The 24203-nt window shown below is 37.4% G+C and overlaps 3 protein-coding genes across 4 annotated transcripts; 1 reads left to right on the top strand and 2 right to left on the bottom strand.

Annotated features, from left to right (window-relative positions):
* Positions 1 to 317: 317 nt before the first annotated feature.
* LOC106165792 (large ribosomal subunit protein eL13) lies at positions 318 to 3342 on the bottom strand. The gene is made up of 5 exons (XM_013544152.2): positions 3255 to 3342; positions 2683 to 2801; positions 2134 to 2266; positions 984 to 1157; positions 318 to 615 (listed from the first exon to the last, which is right to left on the bottom strand). Exons 2-5 carry the CDS (start codon positions 2793 to 2795, stop codon positions 412 to 414), a joined length of 624 nt encoding a protein of 207 aa, XP_013399606.1. The 5' UTR covers positions 2796 to 2801; positions 3255 to 3342; the 3' UTR covers positions 318 to 411.
* Positions 3245 to 20268, top strand: LOC106156387 (putative leucine--tRNA ligase, mitochondrial). Of its 2 annotated transcripts, XM_013531612.2 has the most exons (24): positions 3245 to 3392; positions 4134 to 4248; positions 4533 to 4631; positions 5124 to 5252; positions 5974 to 6065; positions 6195 to 6255; positions 6483 to 6572; positions 7274 to 7417; positions 7937 to 8050; positions 8660 to 8785; positions 9356 to 9482; positions 9752 to 9867; positions 10174 to 10227; positions 10457 to 10564; positions 10897 to 11015; positions 11399 to 11565; positions 12714 to 12890; positions 13319 to 13410; positions 13988 to 14078; positions 15037 to 15206; positions 15762 to 15839; positions 16307 to 16462; positions 17938 to 18006; positions 19132 to 20268. In XM_013531612.2, the coding sequence occupies exons 2-24, from the start codon at positions 4135 to 4137 to the stop codon at positions 19393 to 19395; spliced, it is 2757 nt and encodes a 918-aa protein (XP_013387066.2). In that variant the 5' UTR covers positions 3245 to 3392; position 4134; the 3' UTR covers positions 19396 to 20268. The 2 variants fall into 2 exon arrangements, with proteins under 2 accessions (XP_013387066.2, XP_086866950.1); XM_087010824.1 differs by lacking the exon at positions 3245 to 3392 and having other exon boundaries at positions 4115 to 4248.
* Positions 19718 to 23650, bottom strand: LOC106156386 (uncharacterized). Its single transcript, XM_013531611.2, has 3 exons — positions 21780 to 23650; positions 21144 to 21377; positions 19718 to 20609 (listed from the first exon to the last, which is right to left on the bottom strand). Exons 1-3 carry the CDS (start codon positions 23648 to 23650, stop codon positions 20222 to 20224), a joined length of 2493 nt encoding a protein of 830 aa, XP_013387065.2. The 3' UTR covers positions 19718 to 20221.
* Positions 23651 to 24203: the final 553 nt, after the last annotated feature.

A 24203-nucleotide genomic window follows, 5' to 3' on the forward strand; every position in this document is an offset into this window, starting at 1 on the left:
ACCCCATGTTCAGGAAGTAATAGTGCAGTGTTTGAATTCCTTGCCACTAGAGATATTCCAAAGATCCATAACAGCTGTTTTTAGTCCGCCTTTTGCGCTTCTGATGTTCGCAATTTTTGATGCGAAATCATAGGGGAGCTTTATTTTCTCACGTCTTGCAAATACATCCGATTGGCAGACCGAACGTTACTTATCACCGTCTGGACACTGTATGCTGAAAATTCAGTGCCTTACCTCGATTTGGCTAACGTTACAGCTCTGATAGCAACGAAGAACAATTACTTTGAAAAGAAAGGAAAACCACAAACACAAACATCTTTCTTTACAATCTTTTTACTTTTTCTTAGCTTAGTTTGTACATGAAATACCGACATTTCACAATAACAGTTTATTTCGATTTTTCCATATGCTCTATTTTCCTTCCGCCTCCTTCTCCTTGGCTCTCTTCTCTCTGATACCAAACAGACGCTTGTTGGCACGTGCCTGTCTGAGGGCCGTGTAGGCACTGTACTTCCTCTCTTCCTCGCTGATGGCGCGGGCCTTCTCCTTCTTGGGGACAGCGATGATAGGCATGACCTCTCCAGAAAGCTGGGTGGCCATCTTGAGCTCTTCGGGCTGAAAAGATAAATTAACAGGCAATATTAATATCAAGCTACATTTGTTTTCAGTCATAATAGCATAATCCAAATGACACATAAAGCTTCAGCAAAAAATCGCTCTTATTTGGAACCTCAATATGTCCAAGTAATCACCAGATGAGAAAATTACTCGACATGATACTTGAAATTCCAAAGTCACAGTATTTTGACATAAACAGGTTGCAGGCATGAACATATTGCTTGTTTAGACCATGTGTCAAGGACAAAGTGAAGAGAGAGAGAGAGAGAGAGAGATAGGGGAGGAGGAGAACGCACTCCCCTCACAAGCACAATTGTATATTGGTCTATTAGCAATTAGAATGGCAAGGGATGGAGAAAACTTACCCCAGAGTCGTCCTTCTTGGGGGCACTGAGTTTCTTGGGGAAGAGGACTAGTTTGCTCCTGTACTCCTTCAGCCTCTGTACATTCTGCTGCAGGGACTCCACGGACTTGTTTCTCCTCCTGTAGTCTACCGAGATACCGATGGTGCGGGCAAACTTCTTGTTCAGTCCTGCGGCCTGAGGGAGGAAAATTACAAAATATTAATTTGAGTTACTGAAAGGTCTTTCTTTTCACATTTTTATAAAAAATTCATTTATTATTTTCTATTAGTATACTTAATACTGACTTTATGTACAGATGGGGTAGAAAGATATGTGTGCCTATCAAATCTAAGTCTACTCTTTATGATAAATAAATGAGGAATAAAACAGTGTTTTGGATATTTGTTTCTGATGCTTTACATATTACAGCAACAAAACAATGCTTGTTATATACTAGTACTTGTTCTTTTCCAGTGCTTGTTAAAGAAACCTTAAATCTTTTTGGAAATCCTATGAGACTAGCAGACAATAACATCCAAAGCAATCTGCGCCACATTGCTGCTTTTTCAAGGCTTCTATTTCTAGAACAGCCTTTATCATCCTTTTTCTTGAGTAGAATGTCCCTATAGGTAAGGTTTCACATGATCACTACACTACAAGTACCCGAAAAACAGAAACCCACACAAGTTAACTGAAAGCTGACTCACTCATGTATGGCCTCATGAGGTCTTATCTGAGTCAATGTGTAAATCTCGGGCACACATCTGTTTGTCAGCCATTTTTCAGTGAGTTCATTAATAATACTGTCTCAGATAGCCAGCTAGTTTAGCTCATTTGTGCTACTTGAAATCCTTTCAGGGACCAGTTTTACAAAAGAAAATGAGTTTAAAAACTGGCCTAAACTCCGAGACCCAAAGTCTACTCTGTGTAGACCCAAATTAATCATTGTAGTGAAATATAGTACCATTTTAATCCTAGAAAGAAATGGTAACTGTTACAGATCAATACTTACCATAATTCAAGTGGGCTAATTTGAGTTGATCTCAAGTGAATTGGAGCAAATTTTGGTCCACAAATTCATAATCACTTTTTTTTATTGGGGGAGGGGGGTCATATTTCTTTTTGTGAAAGCCATACCCAGTTTAATGCCAACAATATTTTAAAAACCTACCTTGAGCTCATCCAGGGTGAATCCTCTGCCCAGTCTGACCTTGGTGTTATACTTGAAGGTGGGGCACCTGATCACGGGCCTGAGGGGGCCAGCCACAGGGCGGGGAGCAATCAGTCTGGCCTTCTTCACACGCCTACAATGTAAAACACGAGATATGTCACACTGGGATACCTTGACACTTAAAAAAACAGTAACATGCAGGTGCTTGATTTCAAAGCGGCACAACTGGTAGGCCAGTAGATGAATCTTATCCTATTCACATCACTGTCATCAGCAGCAGGTGAGAAGGTAAGTAGGTGAGAAGTAAGAAAAAACTTTGATAGCCCTTGCATCTTGGGGAACACTAGCTGGTTGTCATTTCACAGGTACCTACATTGCACCTTAGCACACATATAAAATATCACAGGCTAGTAAAAGGAGAGCTAACACATGAAATTTGGTGACAACTTTAAATTGAAAAAGTTATCAATAGATTTATTGGTGCATGTGAATGGGAGGTGGCAGGATACTGCATGAGAGCCAGGTTTCTTCAAAATTTATATATCTTACCTGTCGTGTCTCCTCTTCTTACGAGCAGGCTGGTTGAACCACGTCTTCACACGGGTCTGCCAGTCTTTATGGAAGTGCCCATTGGGCACCATATTATTACGTTTCATCGGCATGATGGCCTAAAAGGAAATAAATTCAATTATTTTATACCAAATGAACTTTTATGGGAGATACTGCAGATGTACCCTAAATTCTGCATTCGTCAAGATTAATTTTCAACTTGGTAAATGGTTGGTTTGTAAGACTTGAAAACTTAGTCAGACCCCCATTTCAATTACACAATAAATGCATTATTTGGAAAAATTAATGGGATAACAATGTGAGGAAATTCCTACGGGTAAGCTATAAGCAGAAAATTGCCAACAGGCACCGAGATCTTCCCACTCATGTACACAAGACAAGCGTGAGGTTCACATCGTCCGATAACTAATTTCGAAATGAGTCTGGTAAAAACTTGTAGCTGAAGTTACTAGTGGATAAACTCTTGATTAATACTTTGATGATATATTTCGTTGTATATACAAGAAAATGGAAGATGGGTACGATTTAATTTTCACCTTTGCAACACAGACCTGATTTTGTTATGGCCGACCGGAAAAGGGCGAACAATGCATTCTGGGAGATGAATGAACTTCCGGTAAGATGTCTGCGCCCAGGGGCGCGAGAATGAAAAGTGATTTTTCATTACTTATTCGTTAATTTCGTCAGTGGTAAGTAAATTTAATTAAACATATGCAAAAGATAATTAGACAAAGTATTCCAACACCATAAAACAGGTTTTTGTTGCTTAATTTCGGAAATTGATAGAGTAAAACTGTTGTAAAATAAGTCGTGTTCTAGTCAGTCTTCCACAAGTCTTCAGCTCTTTGAGATTATCAAGGATAACACCTCTAGTACGCTGGCAAATGCAGGATTATACAGTATGTGAGTTTGTGCGCGTGCGTGTTCGTGTGTGTGTATGATGGAGCAGAATACCTTACACTGAGGCAAGGGCAACTTAAATTATGTTAAGTAGGAGCAGCGAATATTTTCAAAGCCAATTGAAAGTACTAAAATTACATTATTTATGCAGTGCACTGCTAGAATTATAAATAAATAATAATAATAATATTTATTTTGAGTCAAAAACCCACATTTGTTCAGTAGACTTTACTATAAAACGCAAAAGAAATAATATAAAGACTAGTAAAAAATTGATTAAAAAAGGAAAATTAAATGAAACAATGTAGAAATTGAAAGTGCTTTACAAATGCTATATTTAGTGCTATATAATATGATAAATTTAAAGAAAATCTGAATGACAATACCATAGCCTCTTCCTGCTTTTACACTTTTCAAAATTATTTTATTTTTAAGTTCATTAAATTTTAGAAGTATTTCATATTTTTTCTTTTTTTTTTGTTTTACCCACAGTCAAATAAATACACTGAGATCTATGACATTCATTGCAGCATGATGGGGATCTTAAAGGGAGCCACTCTCTGCTCTTGGAGCAGGCTAAGATATCTTCATCAGCAACACGGACTTTTGTTAGCAAGATCAATATTCAGTAAAACTGGAGAATGGGTAAGATCTGCTGTGGATGAAATAAGTATTCTTAATTGTGAGCACACATCACAAATAGTTAGCAATATGTTCACAGACAGTGACTCATATATTGTCCTAAGGTCCAGTGGATGAAATTTAAAACCACACAAAATGAGCTTTCATTATAGCACAGTGAATTAATGGACTGCTGCATTGTAAAGAAACCTGATCAAAAATGGATATATGTTTTAAATCAAGTTTCATAAAGCTGATTCTAATATGTGTTATTTTTAAAACATGCAAATTTATAATTTCTTTTACAGCCAAAAAAATTGGACAAAGAAGTAAGATTTGAAATAGAGGATCATTGGAAGGATAAAATCAGAGAATATGATTTGACCAGGACACAAAAAGATAATGCAGTAAGGATGAATTTCTTAGTAATTTCATTTTCCATGTAACTGTGTTTCTGGAAAAGGGAATATACAGGGTGGTTCATAAAAAAAACTATTTTACTTTCCACCTAAATTTGAAATAGGCCATTTTTATGAACCACACTGTTTATACTAGATTTTCTTTGCCCCAGATCTTACTATTTTTTTTAGATGGGCAAGAAAAAACAGCTTTTTTTTAAAACTAAAATGTTTTATGAAAACCTCATTTTTCTCCATTTTCATTCTCCTTTTCTCATTCTCATCACTTTTAGTCAGTCAGAAGAAAATAAGTAATTATGTTTCCCTCCCCTATTCCCTATTTTCATTTTCTTTTTGTAGAATTCTCATCATTTGAGTCATTTTGGCTTCCAGACAGAAGGAAATAAGAACTGTGTGCTGTCCATGTTTTCCCACCCTATTCTCTTTTTTCATTCTCTTTTTTATAATTTTCATTATTTGAGTCATTTTATTTGCTTCCAGTCAGAAAGAAATAAGTACTACGTGCTGTCCATGTTTCCCTATCCTAGTGGCAGTCTGCACATGGGCCACATCAGAGTATACACAATCAGTGATACCATCTCTAGATTCCAGAGAATGCTGGGAAAACAGGTGGGACGAAAAAGGGGAATCCAGCACAGACTTTTATGAATATCATATTTTTTAAGAATGCATACAAAACAGTAGGACTAACAGATCTGTGGATCAAATATGGCCAACTTACTTGAATGCCTGTTGCGTAATCTCTGGGGGGGGGGGGGGGGGGGGGGATATCATCATCATCATCATCATAATCATTTAGAGCCTATAGTGTTCCAATGTTGGACAAAGGCCTCAGCATGCTTTTTCCATTGTTTCCTATCCTGAGCCTCAGATTTCCAGTTTGGCCAAGGTTTCTTCTTCCAAGACTTCTGGGGGGAATCTATTCAGTGTCTTATCAGGAATTAAGCAGAAAGGTTTTTAGTGGATTGCCATATTTGATCTGCAGATAAGTTAGTCTGCTGTTCTGATTGCACTCTAACTCTGATCAAAGTGTAAGCATCACTGCTTTCAAGTCTGTGACATGGAACACAAATTAATGGCATCTGACAAGTAGACATATCTCTGAAATCTCTGAAATGAAAAAAAAAAGGTTTTCAAATATTACTAGACTACACTTTGTCTTTTCTGAACAGTTCAAAGCTGCTGAAATCAGAAATAAATCATTTCAATACTTAACACTGTTGCAAAAAAGATTTAGGATCAAGTGGATGAAATTCCTAGCATACAGAATGCTAAAAGTTTTAAGAATTTCACATAATATGACCCATACTCTACTTGATGTACCTTGCAGGTGATCCACCCTATGGGATGGGACGCATTTGGTCTACCAGCTGAGAATGCTGCAATTGACAGAGGTGAAATGCCAGAACAATGGACTAAAAGGTACAGGACGTGTGTTATATTATAACTTAATGACTTTGTATGTAGTATTACATCTGACTTAAAAAAAATACTATTTTGTTATGATGATTACTGTTACTGTCTTAATGCTCTTCAATTTGTTTATTTCAGGAATATTGTAAATATGAAAAAACAGCTGGATGATATGGTTTATAGCTTTGACTGGGAAAGAGTAAGTAATAAACATTTGTCAAATTATAGACTGCTTCACTCTTGCAACATATGCCTTGAAACCCTCTGACTGTTGCTGATGTGACTTGGCATGTCTCCCAAGTGACAGTGTTTAATCTCACACGCATTGCGTAAGGAAACGTAGGGTAACTAGTAGTATTGTATAAAAAACAAGAGTGTTATCTATTTTGAAAAAGAATATGTTGATATTTCATGTTAAAATTTCAGGAATATGCCACCTGTGATCCAACATATTACAAATGGACACAATACATCTTCCTAAAGATGCATGAGGCAGGATTGGTTTACCAGAAAGAGGTCAGTTTTTACCCTCTACTCCCTGTCATAACTTGATGCTGACGGAAGCTGTATCTGGCATAATGTGGCAGTTTAACTCAATGTGTACTTTTATCATCAAACGATGAAGTAAAGGCTTCTTACAAAAGTGCTTGAAAGAAGCTGATATTTCTGTCTTCTTTGTTCTCTACATTTTTACATCTCAGCAGGTTAACTGTGTTTGTGAAAAAATGTTATTTTTTAGTTTTTATTATTCCTCATATTTCTGAATAAACCTGTGTCTGTTATTGAAATTTGCTTATTTGATTTTTTCCATTTGCATTTTTCACATGTCAAATATTTACTGGCAGTGTTCACAATTTCATTAATTCCCTTTTTTTTGTGATTTATTCTTTATTGTTTATTTTCTATATTTCATATTCTTCATGTTGTAGGGATATGGTATTTATTTTGCTCTGGAAATCATAGCATCAAGCAATGTTTCAAATTTTCTAGAATGAATTACAGCAATAGGAGAAATTTTGTGTCAGAAAATGAAATAAGCTAATATTCACTGTGTTTCAATTGTCAGCAGTCCAATGCCCGCACACGACGAGAACGTGTCCATTGAAACAGTTGCACTAAGTACCTAGACATGGCAAGCGACATCACACGTTACTCCATCCACCCTGTGTACCTGTAATTTTTTATATACTTTGTATTTCATATTGTCTCTGTTCTAGGCCTATGTCAACTGGGACCCAGTGGATCAGACAGTCCTGGCAAATGAGCAGATAGACGAGGAGGGGAAATCATGGCGGTCCGGAGCTGTTGTCGAGAAGAAACTTCTCCGGCAGTGGTATTTCCAAACCACTAAGTATTCCAAGGTAGGGAGACTGATAATAATAATAATAATAATAATAATAATAATAATAATTTAAACTTTATTTAAATAGGGTAAAACATGTTAAGTGTATAGACTTAATTTACACATGGCTCTCCGAGGGGTTAGAATAAAATATTTTGTTAATGAACGCAAGATATATAAATTAAATTAACATAGTAATGAAGTAAAATTGAATTGAGTAGCTGATAGAATTGTTTTAAGGGTTAAAGATGCTACTACCACTTATGCAATGATATTAGTGTCAGTCGCTGTAGAAATTGTAGAAAGTGCAACTTTTTTATGACTGGGTAACATGCTTCCTTTTTTCGGAGCATTATGTTTATCTGATACGTACCTTTTGTGCAAAAATTTTTACTGTATCATAATCTGATAATAATCTGATATAATCTGATATAATTAGTGAGTTCATGATTGAGGTCACTTATTGAGCCTTTGATAATTTGCTGTATAACATTTTTCATTAAGTAGACATTAACTTTGCTCTTTTCATTCATTGCAGTCTTTAATAGAAGGTCTAGAGGAATTAGAGCCCAATTTATGGCGTGACGTAATCATACAGCAGCGGCACTGGATTGGGGAATGTAATGGCTGCCGACTGGAATTTAAGCTAAAGGTATGAATTAAATGAATGGCAAAGAAACAAAATATATATAAGATATCCTATTTATGGAAGTGGTTTAATATTTCTACAAAATAGCAGGGATTTGTAACATAACTAGGATTTAAGAGGTGTGCTGTAAGTTTATAGCTTGATGTCCCTGAAAAAAAAAAGTTTAACCAATTTTACACCTGGTCTCTAGGGATCTGTTATTCCTGAGTTGTTCTCACCTGTCTGGGGAGCATACAGACAAAGAAAGTGAATATTAGCTTATTAGATAGTCCAAAGATTGATTTTTGTGCACAAGCAAAACATTTTTATCATTGAAATTTACATTGAAGCTTACCACCAAACTGGGCAAAGGCCACCATGCACAGGAATGAGATTTTTTTCCTAATACTGTCAGATTTCTGACTTTTTGGTTTGTGTTGGTGCTTATAATAGAAATGAAATTTTCCTGACTATCAGCAGATTTCTGTATAGAGGAGGAGAAACATTGTAAGGTGGCCCATGATAAAACACAACCCCATGCTTGAGCAGAAATGTTCATAAAGCTAACAATATGAAAGATTTTTGGCTTGTGTTTGATAATTTTCATTTATAACCCCATTTTCTTTTTTTCAGAGACATGGAGTAGACTTGTCTGGAGATCCTCTGTCAGTGTTCACGACCACCCCTGAGGCTCTGTGTGGAGTGTCCTATATCTCTATCTCCCCACAGCATCTACTGAGTAAGAGGGCAGGTCTGGAGGTAAGGTTATCATAATACTGGGTGTCCCAAAATATGGTCACTCTTTGACTTCTCATTTCTTATACATTTTGTTTTGCTTTTAATTAGTAGATTTTTATTGGCATAGATAAAAGTCTGTTGAGGATAGTGAAAGAAAGCAATGTTAGAATAATAACAAATGATATAGCATAAAAAATTTTGAATGTCCTTAAAAAAAAACAAAAAAAGGTATTATGGATGGACACGCAGTCAAAGGGTACATTTTGGGGACACCCTGTTTACGATAAAATGTATTGATATTGATTGAAATAGATGATTGTGTATACCTAATTATATTTGCCTGGCACATTCTGATAGTGATAGACTTTTAAAACCGCTTTTGAATTTTAAATAAAAAGCTTTTGGTTTTAAATTTTGTGAATGCGTTACAGAAAATGTACAACTTGATTTTACCCTCAGCAATTGAAGGGGAATTCTATACGAAGAAGAATTCTATACTTTAATTTTAATCATTAAAAAAAATCTGAACTTGACTTCATTTTATTGGTATTTTTGTTGATCAGTGTGCTAGTGATATATTTTCTATTACAGACAGCCTCAGGTTCAGACTCGGTCCAGTGTCTTGATTTGAAAGCAATAAACCCTTTAACACAGTTAGAGATTCCAATTTTTATTGTAGAATCTGAAGATTATCCTACAGCTACAGATTCTAAACTTGGTAAGAGAAGGGGTGGGTGGATTATTACATAAAATTTTATTTATTAGAAATTTTTTTTTTTTTTTAAATTCAACTCATCAGAATTTTCTTTGATGTTAAGTGGTCTTTCTAATGGCAAAATACATGAGTCAATTAATATAATTGTTATAGAGTGGACTTTTGTGGGTATTTGTTTTACAATGTTATCAAAGTTTTTGTTAGATATTTACACTCAAATATTCCTTGCCTTAACGAGGAAGATAAAAAATTTTTTACTCATTCACACTCAGGTATTCCTTGCCTTAATGAGGAAGATAAAATATTTGCTGAGAAGAATAAACTCAATTTTGTAGAAGTGTTAACAGAGAAAGCTGATGGCACAGAAACAATGATCAATTCTCAGCAGGTAAGATATATAGAATGTTTTGATAAGATTGCACAAATAAGTAATAACTGTTTATTGCACTGGATATTTAACATAATATTGATTACTGTGTATGGGGATTTTTTTTTTTTTTTTTTTTTTAGAAATTTTGATATTTTAGCCCTCAGTGGACTATTTATCAGGATGATTCTAATGAATAAATAGAGATTAATTATTAGACATTGACACATAGCCATTTTTGTGTTTTACAGTGTCTGCTCTAATTTTCACATCCATAAGTCAGAATAAATTTTTAGGATTTTTTAAAATTCATTGTTCATGTTTCAGTTGTCAGGAATGAGTAGAGAAGAGGCTTACCAAGCTGTGGTGTCCTTAGCTCAGGCAAGTTTATCTATATGAAATCTTTGACCTATTGCTATTTAATCTCTGTTAAACAATTTTATATAAATTTGTATAAATGTACTTTTAAGCTTAAAAAGAGAAAGTCATTGTTTTGATTACATTTTTGTTGCTTCAAGTGCTTGACTGTATGATCTTACAAAATTAACCAGATAGCTTGTAGACTGCTGTCGGGTAAGCAACCTTTTTTAATTAAATTTTCAAATTTCAGGAGAATAACTTTGGCTATGTTACCAGTGCCAAGCTACATGATTGGTTAATCTCTAGGCAGCGATACTGGGGCACACCTATACCCATGATTCATTGTCCAAGCTGTAAGGTGAGCATGGTTAGCATTTCAGCAGCACGTCCTTAGGGCTACAGGTACAGCCGTGCAAATTCACAGAAATCAGCTGATCCGTTTTAAATTGAGGCTTCAGGATGGAAGTATGATATTAATTTGTTTGAATTCACATGCATTCAACCATGCGCACATACACACATGTATTTTAAATAAATGTACTAGAATATGCTAACATTGTATAGATGACAAAAATGTTTACCAGCTGAGCAGGTTATCCAAAAGAAAATTTTCCTTATTATTACATTATGTTCTGGAAGATTTTTATAATTAGGTTAAATTTGAATGAAGTATTTGTTCTTCTGTGACAGGCAGTCCCAGTTCCCATGGAAGAGCTCCCCGTAGAACTACCTATGGTCACTACTTTCTCAGGCAAGGGTCAGTCGCCTTTGGACACAGCTAAAGAATGGAAAAGTGTGAAGTGTCCCAAGTAAGGGGATATATACACTAGTCCACATATGATCTACAGAATGATTATATGTTAAAATAGGGTAGCTGCAAGATCATGAGATAGATGTTTTAACTAAAAAGACTAAAGTCACCAAATGTAATAAACTGCAACCACTACCACTACCTTTCACACCAAACGGCTCATATTGATAAGTAGTCTTACCAAAAATATCATAGCTGACTGAGTTGCATTTCACCAAGAATGAAAAAAAGACTTTACTTGTTTTGAATTATCTTTTAACTAAGTTCAAAAATAGCAAACTGTAGATTTTGGAGACAATAATATCAACTGAAATCATAAATTGTGGGTAAATCATTCTTTTGCTAACATGTAATTTGTCCTAATTCTGTTTTAATCTCAAGATGCGGTGGTGCCGCTGAGAGGGAGACGGACACCATGGACACATTTGTCGACTCCTCATGGTACTTCCTCCGCTATCTGGACCCCAGGAACACACACATGCCCTTCAGTCCAGAGACGGCCAACAGACTGATGCCTGTGGATCTGTACATAGGAGGAAAAGAGCATGGTAGGGCACCTTCAGAAGCCTGGGGTGGATCCAGAGATATTTTCTGACAGTCTTTCAAATGATCTTTGTTGATCCATCCTCCATTTTTGATCGTCTTTGGACAGGGAAAAATTAGATACTTGTCAATGTAAACTTGAAAATCTGACCATCTTCCGGAAGACCCAGAAGGCTGCCTAAATCCGCCCCTGGAAAGAGTACACTTATAGGAGAAAGTAACTTCTGGAGCCTAAAAATGATTTGAGGGATATTTTCTAGTCACTTGCCATCAGTTTTTTTTTTTTTTTTTTTTTTTTTTTTTTTTTTTTTTTTTTTTTTTTTTTTCATATTTTTTGTGGTTTTGGGGGTAAATGAGAGAAGCAAGGAATAATCAACTGGATATTGATGTTACTGTAACTGTTGTTAAGTACGCTCTGCTGTAATATGCATTACAGTGGGCTGCAATCCAAACCAATTTCGAATGCATTCACAGAGACACTCAGGTCTGTGTGTATTCAGTTTGGTGACAGCTAGAAAGTAACACACTCCTTCAAAACTTCTCAGCATAACCAATGCGTAACCCATCAAATGATTGCACTAATGTTGAACATTTGCCTTCCTTTTCAATGAACAATCAGTACAACAATAATACAAGATTTTCCTGTATACGATTTGAAATGCAGGAAAATATGAATATCCATGTCTTGTTCATAGAAATCAAGTCAATATTGTTTTCCACTATGAAGTTGCATATTATTATTATTATTGCCCCCTTCTTTTTGACTGACTTGCAGTTTATGAAGGTCATTTTTACGGATATTGACAGTCCATGAAATCAAAGATAATGACGATTGGTAGCTAGATTTGTCTGTAAATAGTAGATATGCATCTGTCTTACAGTATACATGTATGTCCGGAAGTTTATAAATCCAGCTGGCCGACCTCTTTCATTTGCCCTTGGGTCTCTAAGTTGGAGCCACCTTTGGTTACCATTGGTTCCTTTCATTAGGACATTTGATAGGATTTGTTGATTTAAGAGGATATTATCATACTGCCCTTTAACACATACCTATATTTCTTGATACATAATTGTCCAACTATGAAAGTAGCTGTGGTAGACTTGCATAACAAAGTTTGCACATATTTTTCTACCACATTTTTTTTCCTTTTAGCTGTATTGCACCTGTACTTTGCCCGTTTCTTCAACCACTTCCTGTACAACCAGGGCATGGTTGCTCACAGGGAGCCGTTCACCAACCTCCTGACACAGGGAATGGTCCAGGGAAAGACTTACAGGGTGAACGGGGCAAGTGGTAGATACCTCAAAACAGAGGAGGTTGATTTTTCTGGTAATTATAATGGTCGTCATAGTACAGAGGTACTCATATCATCCCAATCTCATAATTATAATCATATTGAGGAATAAAGTAGTTTTTTTCTTCTACCAACTGTCAAATAGCTCTTGATTGAAGAAGAAATTACTTTTTTGTTATAATATAACACAATTGATGAAATTTTCCTCTGGCTTATAACCATATTTATTTGGAACCGAAAGTGGGATGGTACATTTAAAGTACTGAAACTGGTTATTGTAAGAAAGACATTGGAAGAATAACATTTTTAAAATGCATTTTCAAAAATTGCATTATTATATGTAAAATTTTTATATTTTCACCAAATTTTTTATTTTTTATAGACCTTTTTATCAGATATTATGTCACATAGAAATTAAAAATTAATTAGAAAGTAATATCCTTTGTTGGTTATTTTTTGATAGGAAAGAAACCAGTTGAAAAGGGAACAGGTGAAAAGATATCTGTTACCTGGGAAAAAATGAGCAAGTCGAAGAATAATGGCACTGACCCACAGGTGAGTGTGGTAGAGAAGATTGTGTTCCACAGGTGAGTGTGGTAGAGACGACGTTGATTGTGATTTCTTCTAAATGTGAATTCAAAATGAATGTGTTAGAGAAGAAGATATATTGAAGAGAGAAGACCAGCATTGTAGCAGTGTTTGCAACTGGGTGTTAAATTTCAGACACCTGATAATTTGAGTCAGAATATGTTCAATTCATTTGTTGCATCTTTATAAGCTGTTTATTGCAGCTTTGACAATTCACATGCAAACAGTTCTGTTTTTTACTTTTAGTCGAGGTTAAGAGGGCATAAATGTTATTGCTGAATAAGTGAATTTTGAGATATACTACATGGTTACAGTGTGCTTTTTTTTTTTTTTTGTATGCACAGTATTGCGATTTGGAGAATCATATAATTGCATTTAAATTTTTCCTTAATAAAAACAATCCAATTTTTGTTCCTCTTGACATAAAATAAAACGACAGTATTTCAGAATATGTCAAAAGTACCCACACCTCTCACTAACAGAAAATATTTATTAACAGATAATATTTTCTCAGAATTTTCATTTAATTTTTTTCTCTTTCTAGGAAGTATTAGAAGAATATGGTGTGGATTTAACAAGATTAAATATACTGTCTGGTGTGGCGCCAAAGACGCCCAGAAAGTGGGATGTTAGCTGTAAGTTGGAGGGATAACAGCTGTTCATATGAGATCTATATTTCACAATAAAAACATCGTAATCAACTCATAGAAATATAATATTTTGTATTTTACCACAAAAACGGCATTTATGGCAATTATTCTGAAATCTCTGCTTGCCATCGGACCAAGAGACTTCTATAAATGACTATCCTCTGTATTAGTCTCTTCAGAGATAATTACAAAAATTTTTAGCAAAAAAAAAACTTTCTAGAAAAAAAAAAAACAAACTAACTTTGATTGTAGGAATGGATTCATTAACCACTGGTAAGGATGGGAAAATTGTCGTTTACCCCAGGAAAATACATTTTTTGGCCAAAATGAACAGTTGTTATCCTTTTAATTCAACCCCAGTTACACAGAGCTTGCCACTGCAAGGGGAAATAAATATTTGCCCACTCTCATCTCTTTAAAAATTGGGGTGTAAACAGTACGTGATAGTCACCATCAAATTCATACATTATTTTAAATGGACTTTTATTAATAATTGTAGCCTTTTTCTTTTGTTACATATTTGTGAGAGTAGGAAAAAATTTGCTGCGTTCCAAGTGGTTGTAAGTCTGTTGTAACAGGGACTTAAGTGGCTTTTGTTAAGATTAATCCTTTCACTAATTTGAGGTGTTTTGTTACTTAAGGACATAATTGTCATATTGTTTTTTATCACTGGTATGTCAAAATAAAAATGGATTATTGAGATGATAAAATTTGTAGCAAAATGTACACATTTTATTTTAGGTATACCATTCACCATTTTTTAAAAGATAAAAATGTTCTTTGTTTATTTTTCAAGTATTTTGGAAAATTTTCACATAATTATTACTATACTTAGCTTTAAGCTATACATTTCAACTGATTAAGCTGTAGGACTTTATATAGTGTGCATATTAGAATCAGTAGTGTCAGTTTTGACCATCACGGCACAATTAATTTGTTTCAGCCTACACAGGAATAATAAGATGGCAAGCCAAAATATGGACATTAGTCAAGGTTTTAAAACGGCAACGACAGCAACAAGAACAGACTGGTCAAACCTGTCCACTAAGTCCTGAGGAAATGGCCAGTCACGATGAAATCCTTTACAAGGCCAGGAATAGATTTTTGAAAGATGTAAGGGAAAACTTTGAATTAAAACAGTAATGCGGAAAACTACTTTATTGGCAATGGAATAAAGTCAAAATTTCTGTCCCAAGTAAAAAGTGATGCATGTTTTCCTTTTCTGTCAAATTTATTTTTAAGTTTCTCTGTCATTTAAGAGGATTTCTTTGATTATTTTCCCCCTCCTGGAAGTACATCTTTTCTGTAATTTTTAATTACAAGAAATTCAAGAATACAATTTTTAACTTAAGTTAGCTATATCTTTTTTATTTAAGGGAGGGGGGAGGCGGAGATGAATTTGTGAACAAAATCAAAGTTCACCATTTATTTAGGAGTGCAGACTGTAGTACCAAATATTCAACTGCAGTCTTCTTTAGACTTTCTCTTGTATGATATGACAACAAAATAATAACTGTAAGATAAGAAAACTTGATGAATCAGATAATATGTAAACTTTTGAGTGGGTAGTTATGATGATATTGGCAAGAAAAAGGTTGATGATTTACCAAAACAATAATTGGAATATTAAAATTGAGAAATCTATGAAGTCGATACTTTTCTTTTCAGGTGAGCTTTCACCTCAGCTTCACGTTTCTGGTCAGTGTCGGGATATCCAGACTACAAGAACTGACCACAGCTCTTAAGGTGAATATTACTTTTCCATCTTTGATTTTGCAGCACACAATGAATTTTTGTGAATTTTTCTTATCTGGTAGGGTCTAGGAGAGAGCTAAAGGGCTTTAAAAGCAACCTCCAAATTAGTTGAATATATGAGAGGTTTGCCTACTTTACAAATATTATACTTAGAATACATGGGTGAAAGTTTTCAGGATTATGCTTGATTTCAAAATTTTCAGTCTTCATTTTGATAGTTTTTTTTTTCATATGGTTTGAATGCGATGAAAAATTGCTAGCAATATTTTCAGGATTTTCAGTTTTTTTAACTTTCACCCAAGAAAATATCATGTATTTTAGAAGAGTTGTTTCAACTCACTTATACTTATTTAGAAGTCTGTTAGTAACACTGTTACTGCCAAACAAACCAAAATAATAAACGTGGACTATGTAGAGATATCCTAAGATCAGACAAACTTTTTTTATTTCTTTGCCAGAAATTTCCTACAGAGGGAGTCCTCTACAGCAAAGAATATGAAAGAGCACTTTGTGATTTAGTTGTCATGGTAGCACCAGCAGCACCCATGTTTGCCTCAGAATTGTGGGAAGGTATTCGGAACTGCGCGGGAAGGCTGAATGATCATTATTCTTGGGTATGAAGAACAAATGATGTATGATTCATTAAGGTTTAAAATATAATTAGCTTCATCATCAATCATGTATAATTTCTACCATTTTTTTACATCAAGAAGCATATTTATGCCCTGTGTACTGGTCTATACATACACATGTAGTTCTATAATTTGGATGATGTCATGCGTATTGATACTTTGGGAATAAGCAATGGTTTGCCCATTAGAAAAAAAATAGGTTTATGATTATAACAAAAAAAAATACAAAATTATCCAAACATGATAGAGTATAAGTGACATGAAATTAATTTTCAAGTTTGAGTGAATTGTTATGAAGTTTACATGTATAGTAACAATTCTTTTATGTTAAAAAACTTACATGAGGCAACATGAATTATTCTACATTATATTTATTGTATTGTGATTATTGTAAAAAAAAAAACTGGTGTCAGATTTTTTTTGTCATTTTAACAAGGGGACAGGGGAATGAAATTTTTTTCTTAAGCTTTTATTTGTTTTGTTTGCTAAGATCTTTTAAAAAAATATAATAAATAAATAAATTAGGAAATAGAAAGATGCACAAAGACTGTTCACATTCTGCATAATTAAGTTTTGTATGACTCATGATATATGCTTCAACACAGTGATAAAATCCATGACACTTAAGTTCTTGAAGATTCCTTGATCAAGATTATCTTAGGGCATTCATTTTTTTTTAAGTGATGCACATATATAAGGAATTAAAACTAGGGCCAGCATACACAAAATTGTGTCCAAACAGCATTGTATTGAATCTATTTCAGAAACTGTCTTAGCATGATAAACAGTTGCAAATGAAAGGGATTCTCTTTAATTAAATATTAGCTCAGCAATGACAGATTACAAGGATTATCCCTCACAATGAGTATGACGTCCATAATTTGTCTCGTTTACATAATCCAGATACGCATCACCATCATTAAAAACTAATTTCTTCTTGGTGAATTTAATAGTTCTCATACACATGCCCTCATATTGTAAAGTCTAATTTCCTTTTGTCTTTCTTTGGAATTTTAATGAACTGCATAGAATTACAATATTTGAATGTGATTTAGATAAAGTTTGCTCACATAATGTATGCAAGCTGCAGATCATGTATCAGTTATTATGAGGGTGTTAATATACGTATTTGATTAAATTTTGGACAGGGATATATTGAGAGATTAAACCAATACTCTTAGTTTTAGTAAAGCCACTGAATTTGTCAGCCAATATATTAAAAGACAGGGCAATTTCAACATAACCCAGAAGAATAGATTAATTTAAGTCGTTAAAGACAAATATATAAATAAATATTATTAAAAAACGCATACATGATCACAGCACTGCGCTACAAGTGGTAGATCCGATAATGCAACTTTAATAAAATTTTTAATTTAATTTCTATATCTTAACAATCAAAATAAACTATTTTTTATTTTGATAAATATTCCCATAAGAAAGTATCTTTATTTCAGGACCAGTCGGTGTTAGACCAGAGCTGGCCGTCTATAGATGCAGAATTCCCTTTGCCTTTAGTGATTTGGGTAGGTAGCATTATCGTCCTCCATACTCAAAAGTTTCCAATCTGTATAATATTTATAAGATGATTCTCAAAAATAACTGATTGGTAAAGCCCGCTTTACACTGGACGGCGTCTTTTCTGCGTCCCGTCGTACGGCCCCGTTTGAGAGAAAAAAATTCTTTAAATGCTGACAACCGGCCGATCATTGAGCATTAATTCTGCAACCAAAGCTATACTGGTGACACCACAGCGATGCCAGTTTTCATGGTCTCACAAAGGACGCAGAAAAGACGCCGTCCAGTGTAAAGGGGGTTTAACCGGTGTCCGCAGTAAGATATTAAAAGTTTCTTACGCCCTCTCCCCCCCCCCCCCAAATCACCCCGTCTTCCATATTTATCGTTGCGTGTGGTAGGACACCGGAGACGACACTATAAATTTCTGTCTCCGTAGATGTCGTGTAGTTGGTTTCAGCGATACGGTTCACCCGATGGGGGATCTAGATAGGAATGCTCATCTGCATGTTACCCAGCCAGAAAATCCCCTCGCTTATCTCCAGACGCGATGGTTGGCACCGCCTTCGTTATGAATATTCATGAGATCGATCCCCCCGTGCAGATTGCGACAGTGTTTGTGTAAATTTTAAGGGCACTGACTGCAGTCGGATAGGGATCTTTGCTTTAATGTGGTCACTTGGTGAGGGTTTTTTTAACTCCAACGTACTCACTTTTTTTTTTAAAGAAAAGATTAAGCGAGACCGAAAATATGGGGGGTTATTTGAGGGTAAACAGAATGACTTTCCCGTTAAATTTGAACTTAACTAGTATGATTGTGACTTGTTATCACTGTTATTTATATTCATCTCGGACGCCGGATTGACGATACGTGATTTCTACAGTCATATAACCAATTTGAAATACCATGCAATTAAATTTCATTTTAATTTTGACCTCTTTTTGCTGAAGTTGGTGAAACTTCTGAAGTCACATTAAAACCATTTCCTCTTTGTGCTGAGAATCTTATTTTGCAAATCGACAGGGAGATACGTGGAGTAATGCGTCAGTTAATTATAGTACACAGAAATAAAGTGATTTATCAGACTGCACTAATGACCCTTTTTTTATATTACCCCCTTATTATATTTTGGCAGGGGCGATCGGGAAGTGAAATTCATAAAATTTTCATGCCTCGCAAAGAACTAGATTGCCTGACCCCGGAATCGGCCCGTGACTTGATAAAGGCGACTAAGGAGACGTCAAAGATAGACTTAGAAGGCAGTGCTTTTTACCTCCATCACGGCATCATGGCCGATCTCGTTCTGAATTCTAAAGCAGACGAGAGAAGAGAAAATACGACTGCAGATGATCAAATGCAAGAAAAAGCAGGTAACGAAGTTCTAGGAGAAAATGGATGATGAAAGATAAAACTGGACCTTTTTGTTCTTTGTACCAAGACAATTTTCTTTTTTTTTTTTTTTTAATGTTACTGAGATCTAATGATCTTCAACATTTAGGGAAAAAATAAAAATTATCGTATAAAATTGATTTCCTTTTTATGATTGACCGGCTTTTGGGTATGTTGTGAGTTTTGTGACTTTAAAATGTAAAGAGTATTTTATAAAACGAATTACTTAATATATACTGTTAAATACAGTAAAACATCAATTATTTTAAAATCTATGACGAATTTTGTTATGACGGCGGCATTTAAATAAACACAATGAAAAATACCTTAAATAAAAACATACAAGTTTAATTTCCCATATGATTTGTACATTTATGAAGAAACGAACACACAGGTAATCAAAGCCAGTCTGCTCTATTTAAAAAGATACCCGGCTTGATCTCGAAATGTGTTTAATTAAAGCTCACAAGAAACGTGAAACGATTGTGCAAATGATCACGAACAAATTTGCATCTAAGACTGACTAATTAAAGCTAGTAAGTTTCACATGGTTTTAAAGACTATCATGTAATGAACGTTACCGCGTCCCTTAATAAATAAAGCTTTGGATACCCGTGGTTAATGCTTCCAGGACTTGATAGAAGCCTTTTTTCTGAGAGATTGAATCTCGCGCAGCGAGAGGGAGAATAGCGTGTCTCTGTCAAATTCACCAAATTCAACAAGTGTTTTTTTTTTCTATATATCATAGTCAAATATTTCCGCACGCTTAATGTCATCCCTCGGCCAGATGTGCCATTGAAGTCTGTATTAAGTAAAAGTTTTTAAGGGTTTTAGGTTTACATATTTTTGGCCATGGAGTAAAAATCTCCGTAGTATCTCGCAGCGTTGTTACCGCAACCGTTTTCCACGGTGCTGACGTAGTACTGATGGGCACCATCGCCGCTGTTTCCATGGCAACACAACTGGGTGCCATATTTGTACACGTTGCCATCGCAACAGCCACTGGCGAAGCCGATGTACTGGGAGGTGCCGCAGACTGGGGCGAAGAAGTTGTCTCGATCGCCTGGGCTGAGTTTGTACTGGGTGCCACCCATGGCGAAGTCACGGTAGAAAGCTTCATTGTAAAGCTGTGTGTAGGCGTTGCTGTCGATATTGTAGAGTTGGACGCCATCGCAGACCATGTCGCCTATGTGGTAGATGGTGGTTCCGCCGCAGCACTCAAATCTGAAGAAAAGGCATTTTAAATTTTACATATTACACAGAGGAAATGTTTTCAAAGTTTCGACTTTACAATATTAATGTTACCAACCCACTCATTGATAGTTTTTCAACAATTTACGATACGTGAAGCAAGCATTAATAACACTTTAATACACCTAATTCATATTTAGCTGCGCTCAAGCATTTATGAGGCAAAATGACTGGGACTACTATGGATGATAAGACGGTTTGTGTGAAACTGATATTCGGAGCGATATAAAATGTATTCGTAAAATGAATTGACACTCTTCCACTTTCTTAACGTCATTAACCCATGATACATTTTTCAAACCCGTTAATATAAACTGACCCCCATGAATCAGACGACTTATGCACTCATCAACCCGTAATGTGTATTGACCCGCCTCCCCCCCCCCCCCAAACCCCATTCCCAAATTTGCTATTGACAAAATTTATCAGTCGTTATTTAAACGATAAACAATGAACCCACCCACGCCTTACACACACCCTTTACCCACGTCAAGCACCGGTACTCACCCATCATAAGAATACACACTGCCGCCGCAGCAACCCTGTGTCTTGTGGTCGTAGAAGTTACCCGAGCAGGAGGCCTGGTAGACGGGAGAGTATTCCTGAAGAGCGCCGTTCACGCACTGCTGGTTGGCCTTGGCGTAGACGCCGTAGCCTGGGCAGCATTTGTGAGTGCCGTAAACGTATGTGGTGCCGTCACAGCAGCCCTGGTAGCGGGGGTCGTAGTAAAAGTTGCCGCAGCTGGAATGGAGGGGAAATTACGGTGTATTTTCCCTGGATCATCTTGTGTTATGTAAATGATCGTTGCTATATTTTCCAGTGCGATCTCTAATATTTTATATTACTTTTACCTAAGTAGCGGCCAAGTTCTTAAATATATCTTGTGAGTAATATTGAAACTTATAAATGAATAAATTTAAGAACTCATAATTGCAACTTACATAGTTTTAATATCCCACAAACAACACAGACGACGTACATTCCCTTATTGCTTAGTCTATGGCTAAAGATAGGTAATGTAATAAATTCAACATCAAATAAATATTAGGGGCTATTACCATATAGAAATCTTAGATTTGGAGTTACGATAATGGTTAAATCACCCCACCCTACCAGTCAATTGTCTCTGTACAGATATCTTACCTTTTTCTAAATCCGTGACTGAGATAGCCGACCACGAGGGGGGCGGCGTCGGCTCCAGCGTTATCGTAGTAGAAACCATCGGCGCTGAATCCGAAGTCGCTGTCCAATTTGGGGTCGGAGCCCTGAACTACGGCTGGGGCGTTGTTGACGGTCTGAGACACCACGGCCCCTACTGGCTGCCCAGCCCCAATACCGCTGACGTACATGCCGGGCCCTTGGTTGCCGACATTGCTGGTGTACATACCGGGCCCTTGGTTGACGACATTGTTGGTGTACATGCCTGGTCCTTGGTTTACAACGGCAGGTCCGGCGTCTTCGTCTGGTTTTTGATCACCCTCATCTACGGCGGCCTGGCGTGCGCCCGGCACAACGGCTCCGTCAGGTACGAAGCGAGCGGGCTGCTGCTGACCGACCAGACCCTGTCCGTAAACGGAAGCAGTGGGAAGTTGACCTGGTGCTGGGCCGTAGACGCCGGCGTTGATGGCGGTGCGCAATAGATTGGAGTACACGGGGCTGTTCGCAATGGCGCCTCTGAGGAGAGGAGCGCCCCCTCTCAGGAGGGACCCGACGTTGGGCATGGCTGGCAAGTTGATAGCTCCGGTATTGCCAGTGTACTGGAGGGCGTTGTTGGGGAAGAGGCCAAGTTGAGTGTTGTAAAGAGGGGTGGGGCCGCTTCTGGCTGGGCTGCTTGGAGCAGTAGCGCCTGTGTAGACAGGGACAGGGGAGGGTCCGCCCGCAGTTGCCTGAGAGGTGGAGTCGTAGGCATTGGTGTTGCTTGCAGTACCAGAGTACACTGGGGGTCTGTAGTTGCTGATCGTGCTGTCCCCGTACACTGTGCTAGTAGCGCCAGAAGGAGGTGGCCTGTTCACGTTGGAGTACACTGGGGGTCTGTAGTTGATGCTAGTGCCGTCTCCGTACACTGTGCTAGTAGTGCCGTAGGTAGGTGGCCTGTACACGTTGGCGTTCCCAACAGTTGGGTTTCCTTGGTATGCGCCGTCAAGGGGCAGAGGATCACTGGGTTCGGCGGGCACTTCGAAGGACCTGGCGTCTGTTGAGACTGCTCCTTCGTCCACGGACGGACCGCTGCGGTCGCTGAATCTGGTAGTGGAAGAATACACGGAGGTGACGCCGTTGGTGGAGGAATAAGTGGTTGGACGGCTGCTTGCGACTGGGGAACGGTAGACGGAGGTGCCGGTGTCTCCCGCAGGGATGGTGCTCACCAGGCTGCCGCTAGGGTCGTAGACCTCGGTAGGTATGTTGTCGAGATTAAGGCCGTAGCTAGTGCCGACGTCACCGTAGGTCGCTCCCAGGTTGTTTCCAAGCCCGCCGCTGTAGAAGCTGTCACCAAGGCCGACGTCTCCGCCGTAGAAACCGCTAGTGTCACCGCCGTAAATGCCAGCGTCGCCGCCGTAAATGCCAGCGTCACCGCTGTAAATACCAGCGTCTCCGCCGTAAACGCCGACATCTCCATATAATTTACCACCGTAAAGGGAACCGACGCCAGTACCGTAAGTGCCAGCGCCGTAGCTGAAAGCAGGGCTGGTGTACGCTGGACCACCGTAAGCAGGGGTTACACCGAAGCCATAACCCCCAGGGCGTGGGACACCGAAATTAAAACTGGCTGGAGAGGCGAGGTTAGCGTTAAGACCTGGCATACGAATGCCAGCAGCGGAGAAAAAGCGACTCAGGCCGCTGTTATCGAGGTAGTTTGGGTACCCACCCGCAACACCGCCGGCAGCGATGCCTGAGAGCCCGTGGTTGTACAGGCCAGCCCCATATCCTCCGTACCCTGAGTTTCCTATGTGCAAGCTGTATACTCTGTCTAAGACGGCCAACGCAAGGCACAGCGTTAAGGTGAGTCTGAAGGCCATGTTGTTACGTAAAGACTGCCTTGTCCCCTACCTGCAGTCACAGACTTGTTCGGCGGTCCCTAGCAAAGAACCTTGATCTACGAATGACTAAGTTTCCTTCAAGGCCCTTATATATGACATATTTTCAATAATTATACCGTGTGAGTGACAGAGAGTGGACTCATTCCATATTGAAATCATCCCCACCGTGGTTAATTTAATGCGCCATAAAATAACGGGTCTGCCTAGCATCGTTAATGTAGATTAATGTGAAATATGCATTTAAGGAGGACGTTGATTACAATCTACGGGGGGGAGACCCGCATCGACAGCTGCTTAACGGGCTATCAAGGGATCTATCAGGAAGGAACGCTCCCCCTTTGACTGAAGTAAGCCTGTGCTTCCTTGGGAATGGACAGCGAGTTTCTTTTAATTAGAGGTGTTTATTGCCTCATATGCAGCTCACGACACGCACAGATACGTGTTGATATGAGGCTTACAAGATATTGTCAGAATTGAATTATACGAATTTTGGTCTTGACAAACGAGGAATGTAAAATTTTAAGGAGGGTCA

Source organism: Lingula anatina, chromosome 4, assembly GCF_051362555.1.
Source record: "Lingula anatina isolate TDL-2025a chromosome 4, LinAna3.0, whole genome shotgun sequence".
Classification (NCBI taxonomy): domain Eukaryota; kingdom Metazoa; phylum Brachiopoda; class Lingulata; order Lingulida; family Lingulidae; genus Lingula; species Lingula anatina.

Coding starts and splice junctions, on each gene's coding strand:
- LOC106156386 (XM_013531611.2), bottom strand. CDS start 23,650: ATGGCCTTCAGACTCACCTTAACGCTGTGCCTTGCGTTGGCCGTCTTA. Junction 21,378..21,779: donor AGTCACGGATTTAGAAAAAG/GTAAGATATCTG, acceptor CCTCCATTCCAG/CTGCGGCAACTTTTACTACG. Junction 20,610..21,143: donor AGTGTGTATTCTTATGATGG/GTGAGTACCGGT, acceptor CCTTTTCTTCAG/ATTTGAGTGCTGCGGCGGAA.
- LOC106165792 (XM_013544152.2), bottom strand. CDS start 2,795: ATGCCGATGAAACGTAATAATATGGTGCCCAATGGGCACTTCCATAAA. Junction 1,158..2,133: donor TCACCCTGGATGAGCTCAAG/GTAGGTTTTTAA, acceptor TTCCTCCCTCAG/GCCGCAGGACTGAACAAGAA. Junction 616..983: donor CCAAGAAGGACGACTCTGGG/GTAAGTTTTCTC, acceptor TTATCTTTTCAG/CCCGAAGAGCTCAAGATGGC.
- LOC106156387 (XM_013531612.2), top strand. CDS start 4,135: ATGATGGGGATCTTAAAGGGAGCCACTCTCTGCTCTTGGAGCAGGCTA. Junction 6,573..7,273: donor GATTGGTTTACCAGAAAGAG/GTCAGTTTTTAC, acceptor TCTCTGTTCTAG/GCCTATGTCAACTGGGACCC. Junction 15,840..16,306: donor AACTGACCACAGCTCTTAAG/GTGAATATTACT, acceptor TTTCTTTGCCAG/AAATTTCCTACAGAGGGAGT.